A 26,907-nucleotide genomic window follows, 5' to 3' on the forward strand; every position below is an offset into this window, starting at 1 on the left:
AATGTATGTAAAGTTCTATGGAATTAATGGCGCTATATAAGTGAGTAAAATAACTAAACAAACACAAGATGGATGTCAGTCTTCCTCGGTCTGGTTCTCCATGCAAGATCTCATCTTGTGGGCTAAGGATGATTCTGGGAAAGGTCAGGAATCAGCCCAGAACTACACGGGAGGACCTGATCAATGACCTGAAGAGAGCTGGGACCACATTCTCAACCATTACCGTTAGAAACTCCCTACACCGTCATGGATAAAAATCCTGCAAGGCACGTAAGGTCCCCCTGCTGACACCATCACATGTCCAGGCCCGTTTGAAGTTTGCCAATGACCATCTGGATATTCCAGAGGAAGCATGGGAGAAGGTCATGTGGTAGAATCACAGAATGTTAGAGTTGGAAGGGACCTCCTGGGTCATCTGGTCCAACTCCCTGCTCAAAGCAGGATTCACTAAATCATCCCAGATGTCTGTCCAGCCTCTGTTTGAAGACTTCCAGTGAAGGAGAACTCACCACCTCTGGTGGCCGCCTGTTCCACTTATTGATCACCTTATCTGTCAAAAAGTTTTTTTTAACATCTAATCTGTGTCTCCTCCCATTCGGTTTCATCCCATTGCTTCTAGTCTTTCCTTGCGCAAATGAGAATAAAGATGATCCTTCTACAATGTGACAGCCCTGGAGATATTTGTAGACAGCTATTATGTCTCCTCTCAGTCTTCTTTTTTGCAGCTAAACATTCCCAAATCCTGTAACCGTTCCTCATAGGACATGGTTTGCAGACCGGTCATCATTCTGATCGCTCTTCTCTGAACTTTCTCCAGTTTGTTGATGTCTTTTTTAAAATGTGGAGCCCAAAACTGGTCACAGTATTCCAGATGAGGTCTGACCTAACAGGAGTAGAGGGCAATAATGACTTCACATGATCTAGACTGAATGCTTCTGTTAATACATCCCAGAATTGTATTTGCCCTTTTTGCTGCTGCATCACACTGTTGACTCATGTTCAGTTTATGATCTATTAGTATACCCAAGTCTTTTTCACATGTGCTGTTGCTTAGCCCTATTCCTCCCATTCTGTATATGCTTTTTTCATTTTTATTGCCCAGATGTAGTACTTTGCCTTTTTCCCTGTTAAAAATCATTCTGTTAGTTGCCGGCCACTGCTTCAGTTTATTTATATCTTTTTGAATCCTCTCTCTCTCTTCTCTAGTATTAGCTGTCCCTCCTAGCTTTGTGTCATCAGCAAATTTAATCAGTGTACCCTCAATTCCTTCATCTAAGTCATTGATAAAGATGTTCAACAATACAGTGACCAGGACAGAACCCTGTGTACCCCACTTCAGACATTCTTCCAATTGGATGTGCAGCCATTTATGACCACTCTTTGGGTCCGATCACTAAGCCAGTTATAAATCCACCTAACAGTTGCCTTGTCCATTCCATACTTAGTCATTTTTTCAATAAGGATTGTGTGAGATACTTTGTCAAATGCTTTGCTGAAGTCAAGATACACTAGATCTACAGCATTTCCCTGATCCACCCAGTCAGTGATTCTGTCATAGAAGGAAATTAAGTTAGTCTGACATGGGGGGCGTGGCTATGTAGTGAAGGAGAGAGGACGCACTGTGAGAGAGCTCCCCAATCCTTCTTAATATCCTGCACCAAGACCCCTGCATACGGCGATATATTCACCACCGCCGGACCCCCTAGACTCCAGGCGACTTTCTGGGACCCTGCCGGGAGATCGATGTGGCCGGGGAGCTGCGGAGATTGAAGATCTCGGGACCCGCGGCTGGGAAGCGGCCATCTTGGGCTGAGCGCGCTTTGCAGGGAGAAGCGCGGTACCACTCTGAGTCAGGACGGGGCCGCGCTCTGATCCCCAGGCGATTGCCGACACCAGCGGTGGGCGCTGAGGGTTTGCGGTGCACCGGGTGAGTGAGAGACTTGGGCGGAAGTGGTGCCTGTGTGGGGCGGCTGTCACCCTCAGAGCGCGCGCTTCGGCAGTTGAAGATGCGGCGCCATCTTAATATCTCTGCAGCACTGTAAGAGTGGGGGAGCGAGCACATATCCTGGACACATTGGGAGGACGCGCGGTGTGTGCCCTGGAAGATTGGGCCCTGCGCTCCTCATATCTAAGACACTTCACTTGTCGGTGCCATTACTCCTGAGGGCTTTGGATCCCTCTTTTGGCTGCTGACACTGCAGGCACGGTGAACCTTCCCTGGTGCGCGGCACCCCAGTGGAACTTTGAGATTGTCCCATTTATAACTTAAATTCCAGTTTACTGCAACCACCATCCTGTGATAACTTTGCTGGGCTTATATATATATATATTGTGACTCTGACCTTGCTAATCATGCAGCGCACTAAGGGCTCAGGGGCAGCTGACAAACTGAAGGAATTTGCCAGAATTGATCCCTCTGATAACACACGTAATCTTAAAAATAACCCCTCTCAAGTGCAACGCAAAAATCGTCCCTCTGATGGTACTGAGGGAAGTGAACAGGAGGAACTGACGCTTGAACAAGCATCGGACCAGTTAATGCAAGCTATCTCCCTAACCAGAACATCTCTCACCGAGAAGATAGAGGATGTACACACTGAGGTGGGGCGCCTCCGTCAAGACATGCAGACTATGAAGGGACGCATTACAGAAGTAGAGGAGAGGGTATCACATGTAGAAGATACCATCACACCCATGGAGGCCAAGTTGACAAAAGTTGCCGGCTCTATAAATGCCTGGAAACAAAAGGCAGATGACCTAGAAAACAGACTACGCCGGAATAATATCCGTATCATTGGTCTGCCAGAGCGCTCAGAGGGTCAACAACCTGAGGCATTCCTGGAGGGGTGGCTTAAATCTTCTCTGGGAGATGAATTTTCATCGACATTTGCTGTGGAAAGAGCCCATCGAGTACCCACAAAACCTCTTCCTCCCGGGACCCCTCCTAGACCTTTTCTGGCACGGATCCTCAATTGCAAGGATAGAGATACTATTTTACGGTTGGCACGGCAGAAAAGCCCTATTAAATTCGATAATGCTGTAATCTCGATCTTCCCGGATTTCTCCGTGGAACTTCAAAAGCAAAGGGCCAGATTTATGGAGATCAAGAGGCAACTCAGGGACAAAAATATCATCTATTCAATGGTCTTCCCGGCCCGGCTCCGTGTTGTCTACAAGGGTTCTTCGGTGTTTTTCACGGATTCAGCGGAGGTGACCGAATGGCTACGATCTCATGGGGAGTCTTGAGTAAAGGAATCCTGAATATGTCTAGTCAAGTAGAATTCTTTGGATTACCAAATAAGGCGCTCTCTCGAGAAGTCCAGATTACCAACTATACCGGACGCTGAATCCAGCAGGGGTATCCCCTTATTTCTTTATTAATGGGAGCACAGGACGTTGCTCCTATACTGTTTGGTTTTTGTTCAATTTTTCTTCTTTTATTGGTTTTCTCTGTTATTTAAGTAGAAACTGCCGCCGACAATGCTCTTGTTTCCTATGTACCACCTTTGACCTTTGCCTGAGTAATAGCATGTATCATATGTGGATAAGTAAACATGGGGTCTGAAATAGTATGTATGACATGGAATGTACGAGGTATTAAATCCCCCCGAAAGAAAATTAAGGTTTTCTCGCAAATCAGGCACTACCACCCTCACATAATAGCCCTTGTGGAGACTCATCTGACCAGGGATACGGCCCGATATATACAGAAACCGTGGGTACAATGGTACATACATGCCTTTCACACCAGCTACTCGAGAGGAGTTTCATTGTTAATACATAGAGATGTTAGATGGGAAGCTAAGGAGGCTCGAAGGGACCCTGATGGCCGATTTGTATTTGTGCATGCATTAATTAATTCTAGCGAATATGTGATTTTATGTGTCTATAACCCTCCCCCTGCTACTATGTCAATTCTTCGGATGGCAATGAGCTTTGCTCTAAATTATCCGGACGCACAAGTCATTTGTATGGGAGACTTTAACTTAGTCATGGATAATAGCCTTGATAAATTGAGACTAGACGACGGGAGATCTGGGGAGCCCCCCTCTTCGGCCCCGACCCAGTTGGCATCATTTATAGAGAGTAGTGGATGGCTTGACCTGTGGCGGATGCGTCACCCTGGAGTGCGGGGATATACCTGTCACTCCTCTACTAGACAATCTCTATCCCGCATAGATTACATATTCGGTTCTGGTGGGCTGGCAACGTGGGTGGATAGCGTAGAACATGGTAATAGGGGGATATCGGACCATAGCCCGATTATACTTAAACTCAAATTTGGACAATCAAGGAGTGGCATGGTCTGGAAGCTGAACCCCTTTTGGCTCAAACTAATGGATAATAATGACAGAACAGAGGATCAGTTAAATTGTTTCATATCGTCTCATTCAGAGCCCCAAAACACTAATTTATTCTGGGACACCCTCAAAGCATACTTGAGGGGATGTCTGTCCTCCACGATTACATACATAAAAAGGGTGACCTTGAGGGAGGATGACGGGGTGGAACAGAGACTGAAAGATGCGGAGGCCGCATATATAGCTAGCCAAACTAATGGCAATAGAATTGAATGGTTGACCTCAGAGATTATACACTCAGCACATGGACACCAAATCTAAACGTAAGCTGTTCTTCGCACATCAGTCATACTTTGAATTGGGAAATCAAACCGGTAAATTCCTAGCCTATCTGGTACGTCAGCATAATACATCTAATACAGTATTGCAGATTCGTGCACCAGACGGCTCATTAGTGTCCACGACCGAAGAAATACTTCAATGTTTTTATGACTACTATGAATCATTATATAGTTCCAAAAGTGGCCTCGGCGTTTCACAATGTCTAGATTATTTATCAGATGTAATATTCCCCACACTGAATCCCACTCAGCGAGAACTTATGGATGCTGCATTCACTTTGGAAGAGGTAGAATATGCCATAATGGACATGTCCTCTGGGAAGGCTCCTGGGCCGGACGGGTTTCCTGTTGAGTTATATAAGAGATACCGGGGTATACTAGCACCACTCCTACTGAAGGTGTTCCAGGGCATATGGGAGGGAGGATGCATGCCTGATACCTTTTATGAGGCAAATATTGCTATACTTAAAAAGGAGGGGAAGGACCTTCTGGAATGTGGCTGCTATCGGCCCATATCGTTAGTTAATGTAGATTATAAAATTTTCACTAAAATTTTGGCCATTAGACTGAATTCCATCATATTGGACCTTATCCATCCAGATCAAACCGGCTTTATGCCTGGCAAAAATACTTCTATTAACATTAAGCGAGTTCAATCCATAATTCAATATAGTTCTTTGGTGTTAGATAACAATTGGGCAATAGCATCCTTGGATGCGGCCAAGGCCTTCGATTCTCTTGAATGGCCCTTCCTGTCAGCATGCCTACAGAGATATGGCTTTGGAGATAAATTTCTAAGGTGGATCAGTGTACTATATATGAAACCTAAGGCGCGCATAATTATAAATAATTCCATCTCTAAGTCCCTCTCATTGTTTAGGGGAACCCGTCAGGGATGCCCCCTCTCACCGACTCTCTTTGCTCTCGCAATAGAGGCATTGGCAATACGTATGAGATCCTCCCCGGATATCAGAGGCATAGATATAGCGGGTCGGGTGGATACCATCGGCTTATATGCCGATGATATGGTAATATTCATGGATAAGGCAAAGGAAACACTGCCCAAAGTGATTGCTATCATAGACGTCTTTAGTAAATACTCTGGCCTGTATATAAACTGGGACAAATCTGCTCTACTGCCTCTCTCTCATACCCCCATGCTAAACCTTGAAACTCTGTCCTCACTACCGGTCGTATTCAATTTTAAGTATTTGGGTATTTATATGTCCCAAAGTAGTAATTCCGATTTACAACTTAATATTTATCCTTTGCTAGAACTAGTCAAATCCAAATTTGCATCTTGGAGCAAACTCCCACTATCTGTTGCGGGCCGTATCAACCTAATAAAAATGATTCTGCTTCCTAAATTTAATTATTGTTTGCAACATAGCGCAGTACCAGTACCTAAGTCCCTTTTTACTAATTTAAACTCCCTAATAACTTCCTTTATATGGGGAAAATCTAGGCCCAAACTTAAACTTTCTGTTTTGCAGAGACCTAAGCAGGGGGGTGGAGCGGCGTTGCCGGACTTTTTTCTATATTATCTGGCTGGGCAGGCTAAGACATTGGTCACGTGGATGCCTGGTGGTTATCTCCCTAATTCTGAACATCATTTGCTTCATTCTGCTCGGGTGGAGTGTCCATTGGGTTTTCTAGAATCGGAGAAAATGATCACCCCTCATCCGCTGCCCATGCTTCGACTGGCAAGATTAATCTGGAGACAAATTAAAAAAGTTGTTGGATATACAGATATTATAGCTGAAATGCCCCTTTGGGAAAATGGCTATTTTCCAACGCTGTTGAATCACCCGTCCACCGCCTTCTGGGTGATGCATGGTGTTACCTCGGTGGGGGATCTACATGACCTTTGTGTCCTTTGAACAGCTGCAGACTAAACATGATATTCCGAGATCCCAATTTTTTCGTTTTTTACAATTAAGGTCAGCTTTCCAATCATATATGAGGGGGGTGGCTACGGGCCGCACAATCTCGTCTTTGCCTCTAATAGGAGTCCTCAAATCCCAGGGACCCCAGGGCCTCATTTCTTCTTTATATACCTACATGCTATCAGTGGGTGCGGAATCAGTTATAAGACTCATCAGGGAGAAATGGGAGAGACTCATCCCTGACACACAGGAAGAAGAATGGGAGGAAATTTTAGAATCCCCGATGAAGGTATCCCCGTCGGTTAATAACAGAATGACACAATTATACATAATATACCAATCATATCTAACTCCCGTGCGGCTTTTTAAAATGGGTCGACTTCACTCTACGGAATGTTTACGCTGTCACCTGTCAGATGCGGACTTTATTCACATGATGTGGAGCTGCCCAATCACTCTTCAATATTGGAAAGAGGTGACCTCATTACTCTCCTCCATAGTATTGGCCCCTGTTCCTCTTGAGCCACTAAATTGTTTATTTGGGGTATGGGATGAGGAGACTTGGGGTCATCACGTTGCAATTTTCTTACGAGAGTCACTTTTCATGGCATGGAAGGTGGTGGCAATGCGGTGGATGGGGGGTTCGTGTCCCTCCCTTAGAGCCTGGATTGAGTTAGTAAATTCGATTATTCCATACGAACGTACACTGTACCAGAATAGAGGATGCCCAGGTAAATTTGAGAAGATCTGGAGCGGCTGGAACTCCTCTCACCTAACTTTATAAACTCATGGTTATTCATGCTAGTGCAAAGTGTCAATTCTCTCTAGGTATCATGCAGAAAGGGACGCGGGTTTATTGTTAGGCGGCAGAAAGGTAGTTAGTAGGATACTGTTATAGTTAAGATTTAATAACTGTTAATTTTTCATGACTCCGCGTCAGATATGTACGGTTTCAATGGAGTAAAGGATATATTGGACACACACTATGATATTCAGTTATGTATACATTGTACGTACTCAATATTGAATGTAATACTAAGGAGTATAAATTTGTATATTATGTTGTTGTTTTCTCAACATTATGGTTAATAAACGAATTTAAAAAAAAAAGTTAGTCTGACATGACTTATTAGTTACAAACCCATGCTGACTCTGGTTAATCACTTCATTCTCATCCAGGTACTTACATACAGTACATGTGGTTTAATAATTTGTTCAATAATTTTTGAAAATAGGAACAACATTTGCTCTTCTCCAGTCTTCTGGGACGTCTCCTGTTCTCCAAAAATTTTCAAAGATTATGAAGAGTGGTTCAAAAATTTCTTCTGCTATCTCCTTCGGTACTCTGGGATGTAATTCATCTAGACCTGGAGGCTTGAATTCATTTATGTTAGCTAAGTGTTTCCTCACTATCTTTCTGTTTATAAATATCCTGAATTCTTCAATTCCCTTAATAGGACAGTGAAGATCAGTTGATGTTACATTTCCTTTCTGAGAGAAAACAGATGCAAAATAGGAATTTAAAAGTTCGGCCTTCTCAACTTCCTTTCTTACCATTTCATTATTTTCATCCTGTAAAAATCCTTTAGCATCTTTGACTTTTATTTTACTTTTGACATATCCTCCAAATCCTTGTTTATTGCTTTTGACGTCTCTTCCAAGCCTTAATTCATTGTCAGATTTGTATAATCTGATTCGTGCCCTGCAGGTTCTGCAGACAGCATTATATTCTTCTTTATATATGCCTCCCTCTTTCCATTTGATAAACATTTCTTTCTTCCTTTTTAGCATGTGTTTAAGTTCTGTGTTCATCCATCCTGCTTTCCTTAAATTCTTCCTATTCTTCCCTCTTTTCGGAATTGTTAACGATTGTGCTTTGAGAATCTAATTTTTCAAGATTTCCCATCCTTCCAGGACATTTTTGTCCTTAAGGATATCCAGCCATTGGATCCCTCTGATTCTCTTTCTGAGTCCCTTAAAATCTGCCTTTCTGAAATCTAAACAAGTGCAGGATGCAGTGGACCCATATTGTTAAGATGGCAGCAACACAGGTGGAAAAATACTGATGAGACGACTACACACAGCCTGCCAATCCCAATGGGGGGGGGGGGTTTGCTTGGTATGTACTTGCATGTGGCGCTGTTCACACAATGCAGATGCACAGCATCCAGGTTAACAGCCTAGTAGTTACGCCCATACTATTAGATCAGGTGGGCTGCCCAGCGCTATCCAGATGCACCCCATGTGAACAGACACCACAGTTTACAAGACCAAATGGGCCCAACTGCACCTCGAAAAAATGCAAAAAACACATATCAACTAACACCTCACATATTTTATATATTTTGGCAAAAATACTTAAGCTCGTAACCAACGTCATGTGTCCCCACGCTTATGAGTCCTACACTAAACAAATATAAGTTGAAGACACAAAAGAGCATAGTAGAACCAAAAACACTCAGTTTCAAAAAATCTCAGTAATCTGCAAGTGCTAGTAAAAAGATGTAAAAAACAGGGTATTTGGTTGATACGGGTTTTGCAAAAAATGTATACTAAGCTGCTCCACCAAACTTGTTCACTGTGCAAGTGCCCATGTGTTCCTGTTTCCATAATTGTTCTCTTGTGTCTACAAGACTGGGGAGTTACCCACCACTCCTCTTGGGCTATCTGCACAAAAGCTGTTCCACTCAGCACGTCCACATGAACTTTTCCTCTCTGAATCCTGTTCACACAGGTAATATACAGATGATCAGGTTTTTAAATACATCAGATAGGGATTGCATACATCAGTTAGGACTGCTCTATATGGGTATACCTTGACGTTTGGTGGAGCAGCTTAGTATACATTTTTTGCAAAACCAGTATCAACCAAATACCCTGTTTTTTACATCTTTTTACTAGCACTTGCGGATTACTGAGATTTTTTGAAACTGAGTGTTTTTGGTTCTACTATGCTCTTTTGTGTCTTCAAGTTCTTTGGTGGTGTGAACAGGTTGCTACAGACTTGTTCACTGTGCAAGTCGCCCATGTGTTCCTGTTTACTAAACAAATATAGCATAAAAAAGGATTTAAAGATCATCCAAAAAACACTAGCAAAAGGCAAAATATGTAGAATTGAGAGTCCTCAGTGGTTGATACCTTTTAATGGCTATGTGAAAAGATGGAAACAAATTGCAGCTTTCGAGACTACACAGGTCTCTTCATCAGGCATAGATCAATAGAAATTCTGAAGAATCACATATTTATACACAACACAGCCCAGAAATAATGTCATAGATAAGACAGGTGACGTGAAGCAGTACTACCATTATAAACAGTTATGTCCATAAATATTGGAGCAGTTCAATATTATCTTTGATCTGCTCCAATATTTATGGACACAACTGTTTATCACTCTCACATAATGGTGGTTCTGCTTCACGTCACCTGTCTTATCTATGACATTATTTCTGGGCTGTTGTGCATAAATATGTGATTCTTCAGAATTTCTTTTAGTCTGTGCCTGATGAAGACCTGTGTAGTCTCGAAAGCTGCAATTTGTTCCCATCTTTTCAGTTAGCCATTAGAAGGTATCCACCACTGAGGACTCTCAATTCTACATATTTTTCTATCCACTGGCGAACACGATACCAAGATATATATCTTTCTTGTAGCAAGAGGCAGAGATGCTTACCTGCCGAGGCCTCCAAACAGATGCACTATCAGGATGCAGTGGACCCATGTGGTTAAGATGGCGGCAACACAGGTGCAAAAATACTGATGAGACAGCCACCCACAGCCTGCCAATCCTAAAGACGACATGTGGGGACCCGTGACATGGGTTACGAACTTACATATTTTGGCCAAAATATCAACTAATACCTCACATATTTTATATATTTGTTTTTTGCATTTTTTCGGGGTGCAGTTGGGCCCATTCTGTCTTGTAAACTGTGGTGTCTGTTCACATGGAATGCATCTGGATAGCGCTGGGCAGCTCGCCTGATCTAATAGAAGGGTGTCACTACTAGGCTGATAACCTGGATGCTGTGCATTCCCATTGTGTGAACAGCGCCACATACAAGTCTCTAATGTGCAGTCATAGGCCAAGCAGCCGCTCCCCATTGGGATTGGCAGGCTGTGAGTGGTCGTCTCATCGGAATTTCTGCACCTGTGTTGCCACCATCTTAACCACATGGGTCCACTGCATCCTGATTTGTTTGGAGGCCTGGGCAGGTAAGCATCTCTGCCTTTTGCTAGTGGTTTTTTTTAAATTTTTGGAGGATCTCTGAATCCTCTTTTTGTGCTATATTTGCTTTCTGAAATCTAACCTTGATGTCTGAGTCTTCACAGGTCTTCCCCCTCTAGTTATCCAAATTCTAAAATAGCATGGTCGCTACCTCCTAGGGTCCCAGCCACTCTTACCTCCTCAACCATTTCCTCCCTGTTCATAAGGATTAGATCCAAGGTAGTAGATCCCCGTTTTCTCCCCTACCTTTTGGAAGATAAAGTTGTCAGCAAGAGAGGATAAGCATTTGCTGGACCTGTTAGTTCTGCCTGAGAGAGTCCCAACAAATGTCTGGATAGTTGAAATCTCCCATGACCACTATGCCATATTTTTTGGAGAACTTGGCCATTTGATGCATAAAGAGTTCATCCATATCTTCAGCTTGCACAGGCGGCCTGTAGTAAATGCCTACAATGGTATCAACTGCACTCCCTATGTTTGGAGGAAGAAGAAGGATGAGTACAACCTTGTGAGGATAAGGCAACTTACTAAAGGCTATAGGATAAATGGACTTATGGACGTAGAGCGGAGTCCACAGCTCTAAGGGATAGAGCTTGGAGCACCGGTTGCGTCGATATTGTTGTGTTTTATTAGATATTTTCTTGCTGTGTTCTATTAGTGAGTTTTTTGCTCGTCAGTTCATCCTCAGGAAGTAATGTTTCCATTCAGTAACGGCAAGCAGAGGACGTGCTGGATGGATCTTATGTATTGCTAAGGCCAGACAGTAGATTGCTAAAGGTAAATGTAAAGCAATCATTCTATCAATCCCCCTCTGTGTCTCAAGGTCTCACTCCCATTCGACTCCCAACCCTAGGCCCATTGTGTGGATAGATAGTAGACCCAAGGGAGCCGTCACCACAGCGGGTCTCACATCAGCTCCAGGTGATGGAATATGCCTCATTCTGAGAGCTAAAGGAAAATGTTTAAGAGGGTAGGGAGAAAAAGACATGGGGTTTGAATCGGGCAGTTGTTGGAGGGAGAGGATCCAAGCTGGGATGGATGGATGATCTATGGAGGTTTGGAGATTGATTGTTGGCTGGAGGGGTATCCACGAGCTATGGTTGTGATATCCATCATCTTGAGGAACATAGGCTTTGACTGCACACTATACCGGCTGGAGATACCAAAGGCTGTAGGCCAACCAAAAGTTGGGAGACAATGGATATCGCTGGATATGGGGCCAGTGGACCTATTGATCTCAAATTGGGAACTTGTGGACTGAGGACATTGTATTTTGGCCATCTGCATGGATTTGTTGTACAACCATGGATTTATGGAATAAAATCCAGTTGCATCGTTATCCTGCCTAGGTGATTTTTATAACCCACAACCTCAGATCCTCACAAACATCAAGAACATTGTCCCAACCATGAAACATGGTGGGAGAAACCTCAAACTTTGGGGGTGCTTTTCTGCAAAGGGGACAGGACGACTGCACCTTATTGAAGGGAGGATAGATGGGGCCATGTATCACAAGATTTTAGCCAACAACCTCCTTCCCCTAGTAAGAGCATTGAAGATGGGTCGTGGCTGGGTCTTCCACGATAATAATGACCCAAAACACACAGCCAGGCCAACTAAGAAGTGGATCCGTAAGAAGCATTTCAAGGTCCTGGAATGGCCTAGACAGTCTCCAGACCTGAACCCAATAGAAAATCTTTGGAGGGAACTTAAACTCAATGTTGCCCAGTGACAGTCCCGAAACCTTTATATCACGATTCACACCGTGACCGTCACCCCCACATCACGGATCGGGGTGACTTTAGGCCAACAGATGGCTATCACATGTGCAGGGGGGCTTATCTTAGTTATCCCTCCACTGGGACAATGTGATGGAAAAAAACACACAAGGCTATTGACCTCTTAGTTTACAGCAGGGGCTTATTTTAATTATCCCACTGCTCTTCAATATACCACGAACTGCAGGGATTTATGTATATCCCACTTTACAGTTCCGCTTGAACTTGCAGCTCTCTGGCGCCCCCCTTACTCTCAGGTCAGATTAGGTACTGCACCTTGGGTAAATAGTCGCCAGAAAGGCTGCCTGCTATGTACTGGCTATTGGGCACGCTGCAGCGAGGTGATTTAACTACTCCCACTCAGGCAGGAACAATAATTATCAACGCCGCAGTCACTACAACGACTCACAAAGGCCCAGCACAAAGGTACGTTGCCACCAGCTTCGATTAGGCTACGTTCACATTAGCGTTGCGCGCCGGTGCGTCGGCGACGCAACGCGCGACGCACCAAAAACGCATCGTTTTTTGACGAAAATCGGACGCACGAAAAATGCAACTTGTTGCATTTTCGTGCGTCCGACGCTAGCGTCGAAAACGACGCACATGTCGAAAAACACTAACAAAAAAACGCACGCGTCCCCTATGTTAAACATAGGGGCGCGTCGCCGCTGCGTCGCCGACGCAACAGCGACGCACATTAGCGTAACGCTAATGTGAACGTAGCCATAAACGGGTCCGAAGCTAACCCAAAACAGTAGCATAATCCCCTTCAGAAGGCTTAGGGTACGTTTTAGGACAGGAAGAACGAAAACTAGTAATTTATATATTTTACTCTGAAAGAAGGCAGTGTTTATAAAAAGGCATATAAAGATGTTACAATATGAGACAAATGAAAAAATATGTACAAGGTAATTATAAAAATAACAGGGGTTAAATGAGGAATTAACACTTACATGTGTTCAGGACATTGCAGGCAACCAGGCTAGTGGGCGGAGTTCCCATATGTCCCAGTTCATCAGGGCTAGCAGTCAGGGCTCCTCAGGTAAGACTAACTGCTGGGGGCCTGGCAGAAACTTATAAACCACAGCCCGTGACATCACCAAGAGGGCTGGTTTACCAGACCCTCCTCTCTCCTCAACCTTACCAAATTTAACACAAATTTGTATAAGGCACGTATCTCCGCTCCAGAACATGTCAGAATCCCAGCACACCCCTCATTCATCTTCTTTTACCATTGGCTTTCTATTGGTACCAAATTGGGGCTCGTTGTGATGCCCGGTTCCGGAGAAATCTGTACTTTTTACCTGATGGAGTTAGAGGCTCATGCTTACAGCGGCTGACAGACCCACCGATGGACGTTAGCAATATGTATTTATTATTTTCCTAGCTCATGTCGGTGGTCCAGAATCTTCTCATATTAGAACAAAGACCCTCATGGATTTTGGGAGAACTTCTATACCAGTTCTAGCTGGTACAGTTGGGAGGGGAACGAGTAAGTTGCCCAGAGCTTGGAATTTATAGCCAGAGCATTAAAACCTCTTCTACACATACACATCTCAGAAACACAGAGGGAAGGGGGGTTTCAGCCCACAGCATGGGCTAGCAAGAAGCAATAAAAGCTCTTCTACACCCATTGAAAAGAAAAGCTAAACCCTGGAGTAAAGGGGGGTCAACGCCCACCCTATATGTGCTGGCAGAGAAACTAAACTTATTATATACATTTTCCTCATAGGGCCATGTATCAAAAGATTTTAGCCAACAACCTCCTTTCCTCAGTAAGAGCATTGAAGATGGGTCGTGGCTGGGTCTTCTAGGATAATAATGACCCAAAACACACAGCCAGGCCAACTAAGGAGTGAATCCGTAAGAAGCATTTCAAGGTCCTGGAATGGCCTAGACAGTCTCCAGACCTGAACCCAATAGAAAATCTTTGGAGGGAACTTAAACTCAATGTTGCCCTGTGACAGTCCCAAAACCTTAAAAATCTAGAGAGGATCTTTATGGAGGAAGGGGCCAAAATCCCTGCTGCAGTGTGTGCAGACTTGGTCAAGAACTACAAGAAACGTCTGACCTCTGTAATTGCAAAACAAAGGTTTCTGTTTCAAATATTAAGTTCTGTTTTTTCTATTGTATCAAATACTTATTTCATGCAATAAAAAGCTAATTAACTATGTAAAAATCATACAATGTGATTTTCTGTTTTTTATTTTTTAGATTTTGTCTCTCACAGGTGAAGTGTACCTACTATAAAATTACATACCTCTTCATTCTTTGTAGGTGGGAAAACTTGCAAAATTGGCAGAGTATCAAATACTTATTTTCCCCACTGTATACTGAGATATGGGGTGCCTCAGTCTGTAGTGATGGGTATATGGTACATGATGAGGTGTGCTGTACATTGTACCTCATGGTGTTGTCCCCGTAGAGACGGACCTTCATGCGGTGATAAAGAAGGGCAGTCTCCTGAAGGATGTGCACATGAGATACATCCTGCACCAGCTGCTGAAGGCCACCAAGTTTCTTCACTCCGGGAACGTCATTCACAGAGACCAGAAGGTGAGAGGCTGGGATTGGAGTCATGCCTCAGGTTGATGGGGTCAGTGCCATTGGCAGGTGTCATCGCACGAGGCGGTGTCCAGGGCAGGTGGCATTCTTCGGGGTGAGGACCCCTTGTTCGTTCTCTCATATGGGGCTTCGCTCTGTGCCTTCAGCCCTCTAATATCCTGCTGGATGCTGACTGCCTGGTGAAGCTGTGTGACTTTGGCCTGGCCCGCTCACTATATCAGATCCAGGAGGATCCTGGGAATCCAGCACTCACAGAGTACGTAGCCACGCGCTGGTACCGCGCCCCTGAGATATTATTGGCATCTCACAGGTATGTGGGGAATGTAGTGGGCAGGCAGTACCTCCCATCTACCGGTGAGCTGATGCCTGCTGTCGTCTCCCACAGGTACACGAAGGGTGTGGACATGTGGAGTGTTGGCTGTATCCTGGCCGAGATGCTGCTGGGGAAACCACTCTTCCCGGGAACTTCCACCATCAACCAGATCGAACGCATCATGAGCGTCATCCCAACGCCGTCACAGGAAGGTGAGTGTGCCGCGGTGTCACTTGGGAAAGATGGGGTGGAAGGGAAGGTATGTCAATGTGTCATCTGGGTGTGGAAAGGAGTGCCGCTGTATTATATGGGTGTGAGAGGGAGTGCTTCTGTGTTACATGGGTTTGGGAGGGAGTGCCGTGTTATCTGGGTGTGGGAGAGAGTGCCGTCGTCTTATCTGGGTGTGGGAGGGAGTGCCGCCATGTCTCCTGGGTGTATGAGGGAGTGCCGTGTTATCTGGGTGTGGGAGGGAGTGCCGTGTTATCTGGGTGTGGGAAGGAGTGCCGCCGTGTCACCTGGGTGTGGGAGGGAGTGCCGTGTTTTCTGGGTGTGGGAGGGAGTGTCACCTGTATGTGGGAGTGCCGCCATGTCACCTGTATGTGGGAGGGAGTGCCGCCATGTCACCTGTATGTGGGAGGGAGTGCCGTGTTATCTGGGTGAGGGAAGGAGTGCCGCCATGTCACCTGTATGTGGGAGGGAGTGCCGTGTCACCTGGGTGAGGGAAGGAGTGCCGCCGTGTCACCTGGGTGTGAGAGGGAGTGCCGTGTTTTCTGGGTGTGGGAGGGAGTGTCACCTGTATGTCGGAGGGAGTGCCGCCATGTCACCTGTATGTGGGAGGGAGTGCCGCCATGTCACCTGTATGTGGGAGGGAATGCCATGTTATCTGGGTGTGGGAGGGAGTGCCGCCGTGTCACCTAAATGTGGGAGGGAGTGCCGTGTTATCTGAGTGAGGGAAGGAGTGCCGTGTTATCTGGGTGAGGGAAGGAGTGCCGCCATGTCACCTGTATGTGGGAGGGAGTGCCGTGTTATCTGGGTGTGGGAGGGAGTATCGCTGTGTCACCTGTATGTGGGAGGGAGTGCCGTGTTATCTGGGTGAGGGAAGGAGTGCTGCTGTGTCACCTGTATGTGGGAGGGAGTGCCGTGTTATCTGGGTGAGGGAAGGAGTGCCGCCGTGTCACCTGTATGTGGGAGGGAGTGCCGTGTTATCTGGGTGTGGGAGGGAGTATCGCTGTGTCACCTGTATGTGGGAGGGAGTGCCGTGTTATCTGGGTGAGGGAAGGAGTGCCGCCTTGTCACCTGGATGTGTGAGGGAGTGCCGTGTTATCTGGGTGTAGGAGGGAGTGTCGCCGTGTCACCTGTATTTGGGAGGGAGTGCCGTGTTATCTGGGTGTGGGAGGAAGTGCCGCCGTGTCACCTAAATGTGGGAGGGAGTGCCGTGTCACCTGGGTGAGGGAAGGAGTGCCGCCGTGTCACCTGGGTGTGGGAGGGAATGCCGTGTTATCTGGGTGTGGGAGGGAGTGCCGCCGTGTCACCTGTATGTGGGAGGGAGTGCCGTGTTATCTGGGTGTGGGAGTGCTGCTGTGTCACCTGTGTGTGGGAGGGAGTGCCGCCATCTTATCTGGGTGTGGGAGGGAGTGCTGCCATGTCTCCTGGATGTGGGAGGGAGTGGCGTGTTATCTGGGTGCGGGAGGGAGTGCTGCCGTGTCACCTGTATGTGGGAGGGAGTGCCGTGTTATCTGGGTGTGGGAGGGAGTGCCGCCGTGTCACCTGGGTGTGGGAGGGAGTGCCGCCGTGTCACCTTGGTGTGGGAGGGAGCGCCTCTGTGTCACCTGGGTTTGGGAGGGAACGCCTCCTGTCACCTGGGTGTGGGAGGGAGTGCCGCCATCTTATCTGGGTGTGGGAGGGAGTGCCGCCATGTCTCCTGGATGTGGGAGGGAGTGGCGTGTTATCTGGGTGCGGGAGGGAGTGCTGCCGTGTCACCTGTATGTGGGAGGGAGTGCCGTGTTATCTGGGTGTGGGAGGGAGTGCGCCGTGTCACCTGGGTGTGGGAGGGAGTGCCGCCGTGTCACCTGGGTGTGGGAGGGAGCGCCTCCGTGTCACCTGGGTGTGGGAGGGAGCGCCTCCGTGTCACCTGGGTGTGGGAGGGAGCGCCACCGTGTCACCTGGGTGTGGGAGGGAGTGCCACCGTGTCACCTGGGTGTGGGAGGGAGTGCCACTGTGTCATGTGGGTGTGGGAGGGAGTGCCGCCATGTTATCTGGGTGCGGGAGGGAGTGCTGCCGTGTCATGTGGGTGTGGGAGGGAGTACCGCAGTGTCACCTGGGTGTGGGAGGGAGTGCCGCCGTGTCACCTGGGTGTGGGAGGGAGTGCCGTCGTGTCACCTGGGTGTGGGAGGGAGTGCCGTGTTATCTGGGTGTGGGAGGGAGTGCCGTCGTGTCACCTGGGTGTGGTAGGGAGTGCCGCCGTGTCACCTGGGTGTGGGAGGGAGTGCCGCCGTGTCACCTGGGTGTGGGAGGGAGTGCCGCCGTGTCACCTAAGTGTGGGAGAGGGTGCCGCCGTGTCACCTGGGTGTGTGAGGGAGTGCCGCCGTTTCACCTGGGTGTGGGAGGGAGTGCCGTCGTGTCACCTGGGTGTGGGAGGGAGTGCCGCCGTGTCACCTAAGTGTGGGAGGGAGTGCCGCCGTGTCACCTAAGTGTGGGAGAGGGTGCCGCCGTGTTATCTTGGTTTGGGAGGGAGCGCCGTCTTGTCACCTGGGTGTGGTGTGGGAGAGCGCCTCAGTGTCTCCTAGGTGTTGAGGGGAGCGCCATCTTGTCACCTGGGGGTGGTGTGAGAGAGCGCCTCTGTGTCACCTGGATGTGGGAGGTAATGCTGCTGTGTCACCTGGGTGTGTTGTGGGAAAGGGGAAGTGCCTCCGTGTCACCTGGGTGTGGGAGAGGGTGCCGCCGTGTCACCTGGGTGTGGGAGGGAGTGCCGCCGTTTCACCTGGGTGTGGGAGGGAGTGCCGTCGTGTCACCTGGGTGTGGGAGGGAGTGCCGCCGTGTCACCTAAGTGTGGGAGGGAGTGCCGCCGTGTCACCTAAGTGTGGGAGAGGGTGCCGCCGTGTTATCTTGGTTTGGGAGGGAGCGCCGTCTTGTCACCTGGGGGTGGTGTGGGAGAGCGCCTCAGTGTCTCCTAGGTGTTGAGGGGAGCGCCATCTTGTCACCTGGGTGTGGTGTGAGAGAGCGCCTCTGTGTCACCTGGATGTGGGAGGGAGTGCCGCCGTGTCACCTAAGTGTGGGAGGGAGTGCCGCCGTGTCACCTAAGTGTGGGAGAGGGTGCCGCCGTGTCACCTGGGTGTGTGAGGGAGTGCCGCCGTTTCACCTGGGTGTGGGAGGGAGTGCCCTCGTGTCACCTGGGTGTGGGAGGGAGTGCCGCCGTGTCACCTAAGTGTGGGAGGGAGTGCCGCCGTGTCACCTAAGTGTGGGAGAGGGTGCCGCCGTGTTATCTTGGTTTGGGAGGGAGCGCCGTCTTGTCACCTGGGTGTGGTGTGGGAGAGCGCCTCAGTGTCTCCTAGGTGTTGAGGGGAGCGCCATCTTGTCACCTGGGGGTGGTGTGAGAGAGCGCCTCTGTGTCACCTGGATGTGGGAGGTAATGCTGCTGTGTCACCTGGGTGTGTTGTGGGAAAGGGGAAGTGCCTCCGTGTCACCTGGGTGTGGGAGAGGGTGCCGCCGTGTCACCTGGGTGTGGGAGGGAGTGCCGCCGTTTCACCTGGGTGTGGGAGGGAGTGCCGTCGTGTCACCTGGGTGTGGGAGGGAGTGCCGCCGTGTCACCTAAGTGTGGGAGGGAGTGCCGCCGTGTCACCTAAGTGTGGGAGAGGGTGCCGCCGTGTTATCTTGGTTTGGGAGGGAGCGCCGTCTTGTCACCTGGGGGTGGTGTGGGAGAGCGCCTCAGTGTCTCCTAGGTGTTGAGGGGAGCGCCATCTTGTCACCTGGGTGTGGTGTGAGAGAGCGCCTCTGTGTCACCTGGATGTGGGAGGGAGTGCCGCCGTGTCACCTAAGTGTGGGAGGGAGTGCCGCCGTGTCACCTAAGTGTGGGAGAGGGTGCCGCCGTGTCACCTGGGTGTGTGAGGGAGTGCCGCCGTTTCACCTGGGTGTGGGAGGGAGTGCCGTCGTGTCACCTGGGTGTGGGAGGGAGTGCCGCCGTGTCACCTAAGTGTGGGAGGGAGTGCCGCCGTGTCACCTAAGTGTGGGAGAGGGTGCCGCCGTGTTATCTTGGTTTGGGAGGGAGCGCCGTCTTGTCACCTGGGTGTGGTGTGGGAGAGCGCCTCAGTGTCTCCTAGGTGTTGAGGGGAGCGCCATCTTGTCACCTGGGGGTGGTGTGAGAGAGCGCCTCTGTGTCACCTGGATGTGGGAGGTAATGCTGCTGTGTCACCTGGGTGTGTTGTGGGAAAGGGGAAGTGCCTCCGTGTCACCTGGGTGTGGGAACAAGTGCCTCCATGTTACCTAGACATACCGCCCCTATCACCCAGTCACAGCTTTTCCTACTCAGTGACTTTTCCTCGCGCCTTTTGTAGACATCTCGGCTATACGTTCAGACTATGGAGCATCGGTCGTCAGCAGGATGAATGCTCGGTAAGTGACAGTCTGTGCCACATCCTGGGCTCGGAGCTGCATGTGGATGTAGCATGTGGGTGACATGAAGTTGTGCGGTCTTCTGTGATTGCAGTCAAAGGGTCCCACTCTTGGAGCTGCTTCCCCCTAGTTGCCCCCCAGATGCCATTGATCTTCTGACCAAGCTGCTGGTCTTCAATCCTGACAGGAGGCTGACAGCAGAGGAGGCCCTGGAGCACCCGTATGTGCGTAGGTTCGTGATTGGCACCAGTTCTGTTTTGCGTGTGGACCCCCATCCTTTTACATCTGTAATATGCGTTCCCCCCATCTTATGGCCTGTATATCTTTGTGTTTATACGCCCGCATTTCTCTTCTCATCTGTTGTCCAGATTTCACTCTGCAGCTCGGGAGCCGGCGTTGGATTACGATGTCATTCTCCCTCTAGATGACGACATTCAGTTATCTGTTGCCGAGTATCGTAACAAGTTGTACGAGGTGATGGCGAAGGAAGTCACATATTGGTGGGGGATATTCTCAAGAGGGTCTTATGAAGAGCAGTAGTGAAGAAGTATTTCTGTTGCTCACCCTGGCTGCTCAGACTGGATGGCTGGCTACTTAGATAGGCAGGCGGATGGTTGTGTGGGCTTTCAGACTGATTGGATAGACTGCTGGGGTTGCTGCTCAGGCTAGCTAGCTGGTTGGCTGCTCGGGCTAGCTGGCTGCTTGGATAGGCGAGTGGAGTGGCTTCTTGGATAGTCGGGCTGGCTGCTTGTATAGCTGTGCGGGGTGCCTTCTCCGACTAACTGGCTGGACAGGTAGGGTGGAGTTTATTCTCGGTCTGGCTGCTTGGATAGGCAGGGGTGGTGGCTACTCGGGCTGGTTCTTGTATTGGTGTGTGGGGTGCTTACTTAGACTCTTTGGCTGGATAGGTGGGTGGAGTTGATGCTCAGTCTGGCTGGCTGCTTGGATAGGCAGGGGTGGTGGCTGCTTGGATAATAGCCGGGGGTGGTGGCTCCTTGGACTAGCTCCTTGGATAGGCGGCAGGTTGGCTGCTGGGTCTCGATGGCTGGCTGCTTGGATAGGCAGCAAGGAGGCTGCTCCGACTAGCTGGCTGCTTTGATAGGCAGGTGTAGTGGCTGCTCAGGCTGCCTGCTTAGATAGGTGTGCTGGGTGGATGCTCAGATTAGGTGGCTGGATAGGTGGATGGAGTTGATGCTCAGGCTGGCTGGCTGCTTGGATAGGCAGACAGGGTGGTTGTATGGGCTAGCTGGCTTTCTGCGTGCATAGATTGGCGTGATGGCTGCTTGGACTGACTTACTGCTTGGGTAGGTGTGCGGGGTGGCCACTCGGGCTAGCTGACTTGCTGCATGAATAGACTGTCATGGTGGCTTCTTGGATAGATGGGCAGGGTGGCTGCTTGGGCTCACTGATTGGCTGCTTGGATAATCGACCAGGGTGGCTGCTCAGGTTTGCTGGCTAGTTGCTTGGTTAGGTAGGCGTGGTGGATGCTCGGCTTACAGGCTGGCTGCTTGGGATAGGTGAACACGGTGGCTGCTCGGGCTCACTGACTGGCTGCTTGGATAGGTGGGCAGGATGGCTACTCAGGCTTGCTGCATGGATAGACTGACGAGGTGGCTGCACGGGCTCACTAGCTGGCTGCTTGGTTACTCAGGGTGGCTTCCAAGGTTCACTGGCTTGCTGCATGAATAGGCGAGCGGGGTGGCTGCTCGTGTTTGCTTTGTGGCTAGGTGATTGGGGTAGCTGTTTGTCTGTCTGCTTGGATAGGCGGGCAGGGTGGCTGCATGGTTAGGGCTAGTTAATTGGCTGCTCGGGATATCTGGCTGGCTGCATGGATAGACTGGCGTGGTGGCTTCTTGGATAGATGGGCAGGGTGGCTGCTTGGGCTCACTGATTGGCTGCTTGGATAAGGACCAGGGTGGCTGCTCAGGTTTGCTGGCTGGTTGCTTGGATGCTCGGCTTACAGGCTGGCTGCTTGGGATAGGTGACGTGGTGGCTGCTCAGGCTCACTGACTGACTTCTTGGGCTTGTTGCCTAGATTGGTGGGGGGACAACTGCTTGGGCTGGCTGGCTGCCTAGATAGGTGGGCGGGCGACTACTTAGGCTGGCTGCCTTCCTAGATAGGCCGGCGACTGCTTGGGCTCACTGCTTGAATAGGGGGCAGGCGTCTTCTTGGACTAGTTGCTTAGATAGGTGGGCAGGCAACTACATAGGCTGGTTGGCTTCCTAGATAGGCCGGCAACTGCTTGGGCTCGCTGTTTGAATAGGGGGCAGGGCGACTGCTTGGACTAGCTGCTTAGATAGGTGGGCAGGCGGCTACTTAGACTGGCTGCCTTCCTAGATAGGCCGGCGACTGCTTGGGCTCACTGCTTGAATAGGGGACAGGCGTCTTCTTGGACTAGTTGCTTAGATAGGTGGGCAGGCAACTACATAGGCTGGTTGGCTTCCTAGATAGGCCCGCGACTGCTTGGGCTCGCTGTTTGAATAGGGAGCGGGGCGTCTTCTTGGACTGGCTGCTTAGATAGATGGGCGAGCGACTACTTAGGCTGGCTGGCTTCCTAGATAGGCTAGAGACTGCTTGGGCTCGCTGCTTGAATAGGGGGCGGGGCATCTTCTTGGACTAGCTGCTTAGATAGCTGGGCGGGCGATTACATAGGCTGGCTGGCTTCCTTGATAGGCCCGCGACTGTTTGCGCTCACTGCTTGAATAAGGGGCAGGGCGACTGCTTGGACTAGCTGCTTAGATAGATGGGCGGGCGACTACTTAGGCTGGCTGGCTTCCTTGATAGGCCAGCGACTGTTTGCGCTCACTGCTTGAATAAGGGGCAGGGCGACTGCTTGGACTAGCTGCTTAGATAGATGGGCGGGCGACTACTTAGGCTGGCTGGCTTCCTAGATAGGCCGGCGACTGCTTGGGCTCACTGCTTGAATAGGCGGCGCGGCGTCTTCTTGGACTGGCTGCTTAGATAGGTGAGTGGGCGACTACATAGGCTGGCTGGCTTCCTAGATAGGCCAGCGACTGCTTGGGCTCACTGCTTGAATAGGCGGCGGGGCGACTGCTTGGACTGGCTGCTTAGATAGGTGGGCAGGCGACTACTTAGGCTGGCTGGCTTCCTCGATAGGCCGGTGACTGCTTGGGCTCACTGCTTGAATAGGCGGCGGGGCGACTGCTTGGACTGGCTGCTTAGATAGGTGGGCAGGCGACTACATAGGCTGGCTGGCTTCCTCGATAGGCCGGTGACTGCTTGGGCTCACTGCTTGAATAGGCGGCGGGGCGACTGCTTGGACTGGCTGCTTAGATAGGTGGGCGGGTGACTACTTAGGCTGGCTGGCTTCCTAGATAGGCCGGTGACTGCTTGGGCTCACTGCTTGAATAGGCGGCGGGGCGACTGCTTGGACTGGCTGCTTAGATAGGTGGGCAGGCGACTACATAGGCTGGCTGGCTTCCTCGATAGGCCGGTGACTGCTTGGGCTCGCTGTTTGAATTGGGGGCGGGGCGACTGCTTGGACTGGCTGCTTAGATAGGTGGGCGGGTGACTACTTAGGCTGGCTGGCTGGCTGTTTAGATAGGCCGGCGACTGCTTGGGCTCGCTGTTTGAATTGGGGGCGGGGCGACTGCTTGGACTGGCTGCTTAGATAGGTGGGCGGGTGACTACTTAGGCTGGCTGGCTGTTTGGATAGGCCGGCCTGCTCCTTCTGTTTGGAACCTGTCTCCTTGAATTACCTCCAGGTTGCACAGCAGGTTTGTGCGCTCCTCATGATCGGATATCGGTTCTCGAGTTAGGGTTTGGGAAAGTTGCTGCCGGCTTCCTGTCCCATCTTTACTTTTGTCCTGTAGATGATTCTTGAAAGGAAGACTAATGCTGGAAGGCAGAAAAGAGAGACCCTAAAGGAAAGTGCTGAACCCGTGACCGAAAACATACAGGATGCTGGATGTCCACAGTCGAAGGATGCGTTGTCTCCAGTGTCAAGCACTAGCCGTGTATCAGGGGCTCCCAGAAAAACCATTACTTGTGAATCCGCGCCAAAAACTGAAGGCTGTGACCAACATAATCCACAGGGTGCAACGAAACCCAAGTCACCCGTATACAATCCCATCACCCACAGTGTCAGCCAGCGTATGTGCTATGCACCCTCGATCACTGAAGAATGTGTTATTACCGCAGCCCACACAACATAAGAACATGTTTTTTCTTTCAGAGGGGTCTGTACATTGGCGAGGTGCATCACACCAAAAAAGATCAGGAAGTCGGCAAAGCCTGGAGCACACCATGACCAGCCCAGGGGTAAGAGGAGTGTTCATCACATAGACAGAGAATTACTGATGCCACTTGTGTTATTGGTCACAGGATCTACTTTGTATAGCGTCCCACCTGTCCAGGTGCAAACAGCATGTACAACTGCTGCGATCCTGCCCTTCCACCTCTCTGACAAAATGCACGTAACTCCAGTCCTGCCCTTCCACCTCTGTGACAAAATGCACGGTAACCAATACTACTGCTACGTGTTACGGAACCACTCAGCACCCAGAATATGTTGTGCAGTTATATGTATGTATAATAGGTTCCATGTGAGATGCATGTCCCTAATGCATCAGCCCACAGGCTGCGCCCCTGAGCAGAGGGAACACGATATTCCCCTTTTGTCCGCCCCCCACCTTAGTAATTCCCACAGTAAATATCGGCAGGCTCCGGCCCCCTGCGGCTATTGTAATGTATGTCTGGCCTGCCGCTTTTCTATTGGCCTGCCCTCTGTATCTGTGTGTGATATATTCTGTGTCCTGTGAGTAAAGTGTTGTCAGACTGGAAATACGTGGAGAAGCAGTGAGATTTTATATGCGCCCATGTAACCAAGGAATTCCAGCCATTCAGACTCCTTCATTCAGACTCCAGCCAAAGCTGGAGAAACACGGGGTGGTACTGAAAGAGGTACCCCAGATTGGTAGACCCCGTTACACTGGTGGCAGACAGCAGGATATGATACCCCTGTTACAGGAGGAAAGGAATGAATGGAAAATAACTACCAGAAGTTAAAGAGGCCTACATTAAAAGATCTGGTGGAAGCCCGAGGGTTGATCGCCAGCAACAAAACAAAAGCGGATTTGATAGCAGCCATCATGGAACACGACAGTGCAGCGCCCCCCCCCCCAATGTGAACGTGGAGGAGTCTGAATTCCAGAGGGAGGTAAAGAACAGACTGGCGTTCTATGGCCCAAACCCTGCAGTAGAGATCATACGAGAGGTGATGGCTGATGTGCGTACTGATCTGAAGGAAGAGATGGCCGAGCGGACCAGGATAGAGCTAACCAAGATGGAGATGGCAGTGCGGACCAAAGTGGAGCTGGCGAAGATGGAGATGGCAGAGCGGAGAGAGGAGAGTCAGCGACCAGGGGGAGCTCTGGCCTCCGCCAAGGTACCTTCAACAGTAAGCCACAAAAAGATCCAGTATAATGCCTTCCGACAGTTGGGGGAGGCAGAGGAAGACATTGATGGCTTTCTGCAGGACTTTGAGCGGCAGTGTGCCCTTCATCAAGTGAAGCCGGAGGAACAGGTTCAGATTCTGGCCAGCAAGCTGACAGGCCGGGCAGCAGACGCCTATCGTACGGTACCTGATGAGGACTGTATGGACTATGAGCGGATCAAAGAAGTGATCTTGGCCCGGTATGCGCTGATACCAGAGGCATACCGCCAAAAGTTCCGCGGACTTATAAAACGAGTAACCGATACCCACGCTGAATGGGCCTGTAAATTACGGCATCACTGCTACAGTGGGTACAAGGGAGCCAAACAACCACTAAGGAGGACGTCCTCCAGCTCATCTAGTTAGAAAGATTCTTTAATGGACTAAACCCTGAGACACAGGAATGGCTTCGGGACAGGCGGCCAACGACTCTTGAGGAAGCCGCTCATCTGGCCGATGAACATAATGACGCCAGGAGGCCTCAGTTGTCCGGATCAAAGATGGTCACTAGGGGTCCGCCCATGGACCTGGAGGGCCCCAAACCCCCGAAGATTGTAGGGGGACCAGCTAGAAACCCGGCCTACCACAGTTCCCCTGGGGCGCGATGCCACACCTGCCGTCAGCTGGGCCACCTGCAAAGACAATGTCCCAACCGGACTCAGCATACCCAGTGGCCAAAGGTGGGAACAGCTACCTTCCGCCGGGCCGCTGTACACTGCTACCAAGGCGAAGCTGACCCGGCATTGGGGGCTACAACTAACCAAGGGGTGGAAGACATGGAGGAAGTGCTGCATGAAGTAGACCCCGTGCAGGCAGCCCGGGCAGATAATCGACAACAGCATTGATAGGTCATGTGGGTTAATGGGAAACGTATGCAGGGACTAAGAGATTCCGGAGCAACTTTGACCCTTGTGAAGCCTCATCTCATCCGGGACCAAGAGAAGACGGACCGGACAGTGGCAGTCCGTGTAACAGGGGGAGCTATACATCGACTGCCCACTGCCAGGATTCACCTGAACTGAGGAGTCGGGGATGGCCTTGTTGAGGTCGGCTTGATGGAGGATTTGCCTGCAGACGTCTTGCTAGGAAATGACTTGGGGCCCATGTTATCTGCATTCTCGGTTGCCCCTCTGGCTGAGACATATCCTGTGACCCCCCGGAGACAAGCTCTAGCTGCGGAGGCGGAATCACACTCAGAGGAGGCCCAGGTAAGACATCCCAGCCCTACACGTATTCCCATAGCCAGACACATTTCTTGGGCCACCCCAGATGAATTTAAGAGGGAGTTACTTGAGGATCCTTCATTGGAGGGATATCGTGGGAAAGCACAGGAGGGGAGAGGGGTACTGGAAGGGGAACAGTTTGTATGGAAGCAGGGACTCCTCTACCGGATCACAGAGCAGCACCACACAGGGAGGAGCGCCACTATAA

At 49.9% G+C, this 26,907-nt stretch overlaps 1 protein-coding gene across 2 annotated transcripts in view; it reads left to right on the forward strand.

Annotated features, from left to right (window-relative positions):
* MAPK15 (mitogen-activated protein kinase 15) overlaps positions 1-26,907 on the forward strand; it is a 163,968-nt gene that overhangs the window by 103,659 nt on the left and 33,402 nt on the right. For both annotated transcript variants that reach the window (XM_069732105.1, XM_069732106.1), the window contains exons 6-13: positions 14,960-15,090; positions 15,246-15,409; positions 15,485-15,624; positions 19,963-20,020; positions 20,115-20,252; positions 20,389-20,494; positions 23,855-24,134; positions 24,217-24,302. In XM_069732105.1, the coding sequence (XP_069588206.1) occupies positions 14,960-15,090; positions 15,246-15,409; positions 15,485-15,624; positions 19,963-20,020; positions 20,115-20,252; positions 20,389-20,494; positions 23,855-24,134; positions 24,217-24,302 (1,103 nt within the window). The remainder of the gene's footprint in view (positions 1-14,959; positions 15,091-15,245; positions 15,410-15,484; positions 15,625-19,962; positions 20,021-20,114; positions 20,253-20,388; positions 20,495-23,854; positions 24,135-24,216; positions 24,303-26,907) is intronic.

The sequence above is a fragment of the Ranitomeya imitator genome, chromosome 6 (assembly GCF_032444005.1).
Source record: "Ranitomeya imitator isolate aRanImi1 chromosome 6, aRanImi1.pri, whole genome shotgun sequence".
In the NCBI taxonomy this organism is placed as follows: domain Eukaryota; kingdom Metazoa; phylum Chordata; class Amphibia; order Anura; family Dendrobatidae; genus Ranitomeya; species Ranitomeya imitator.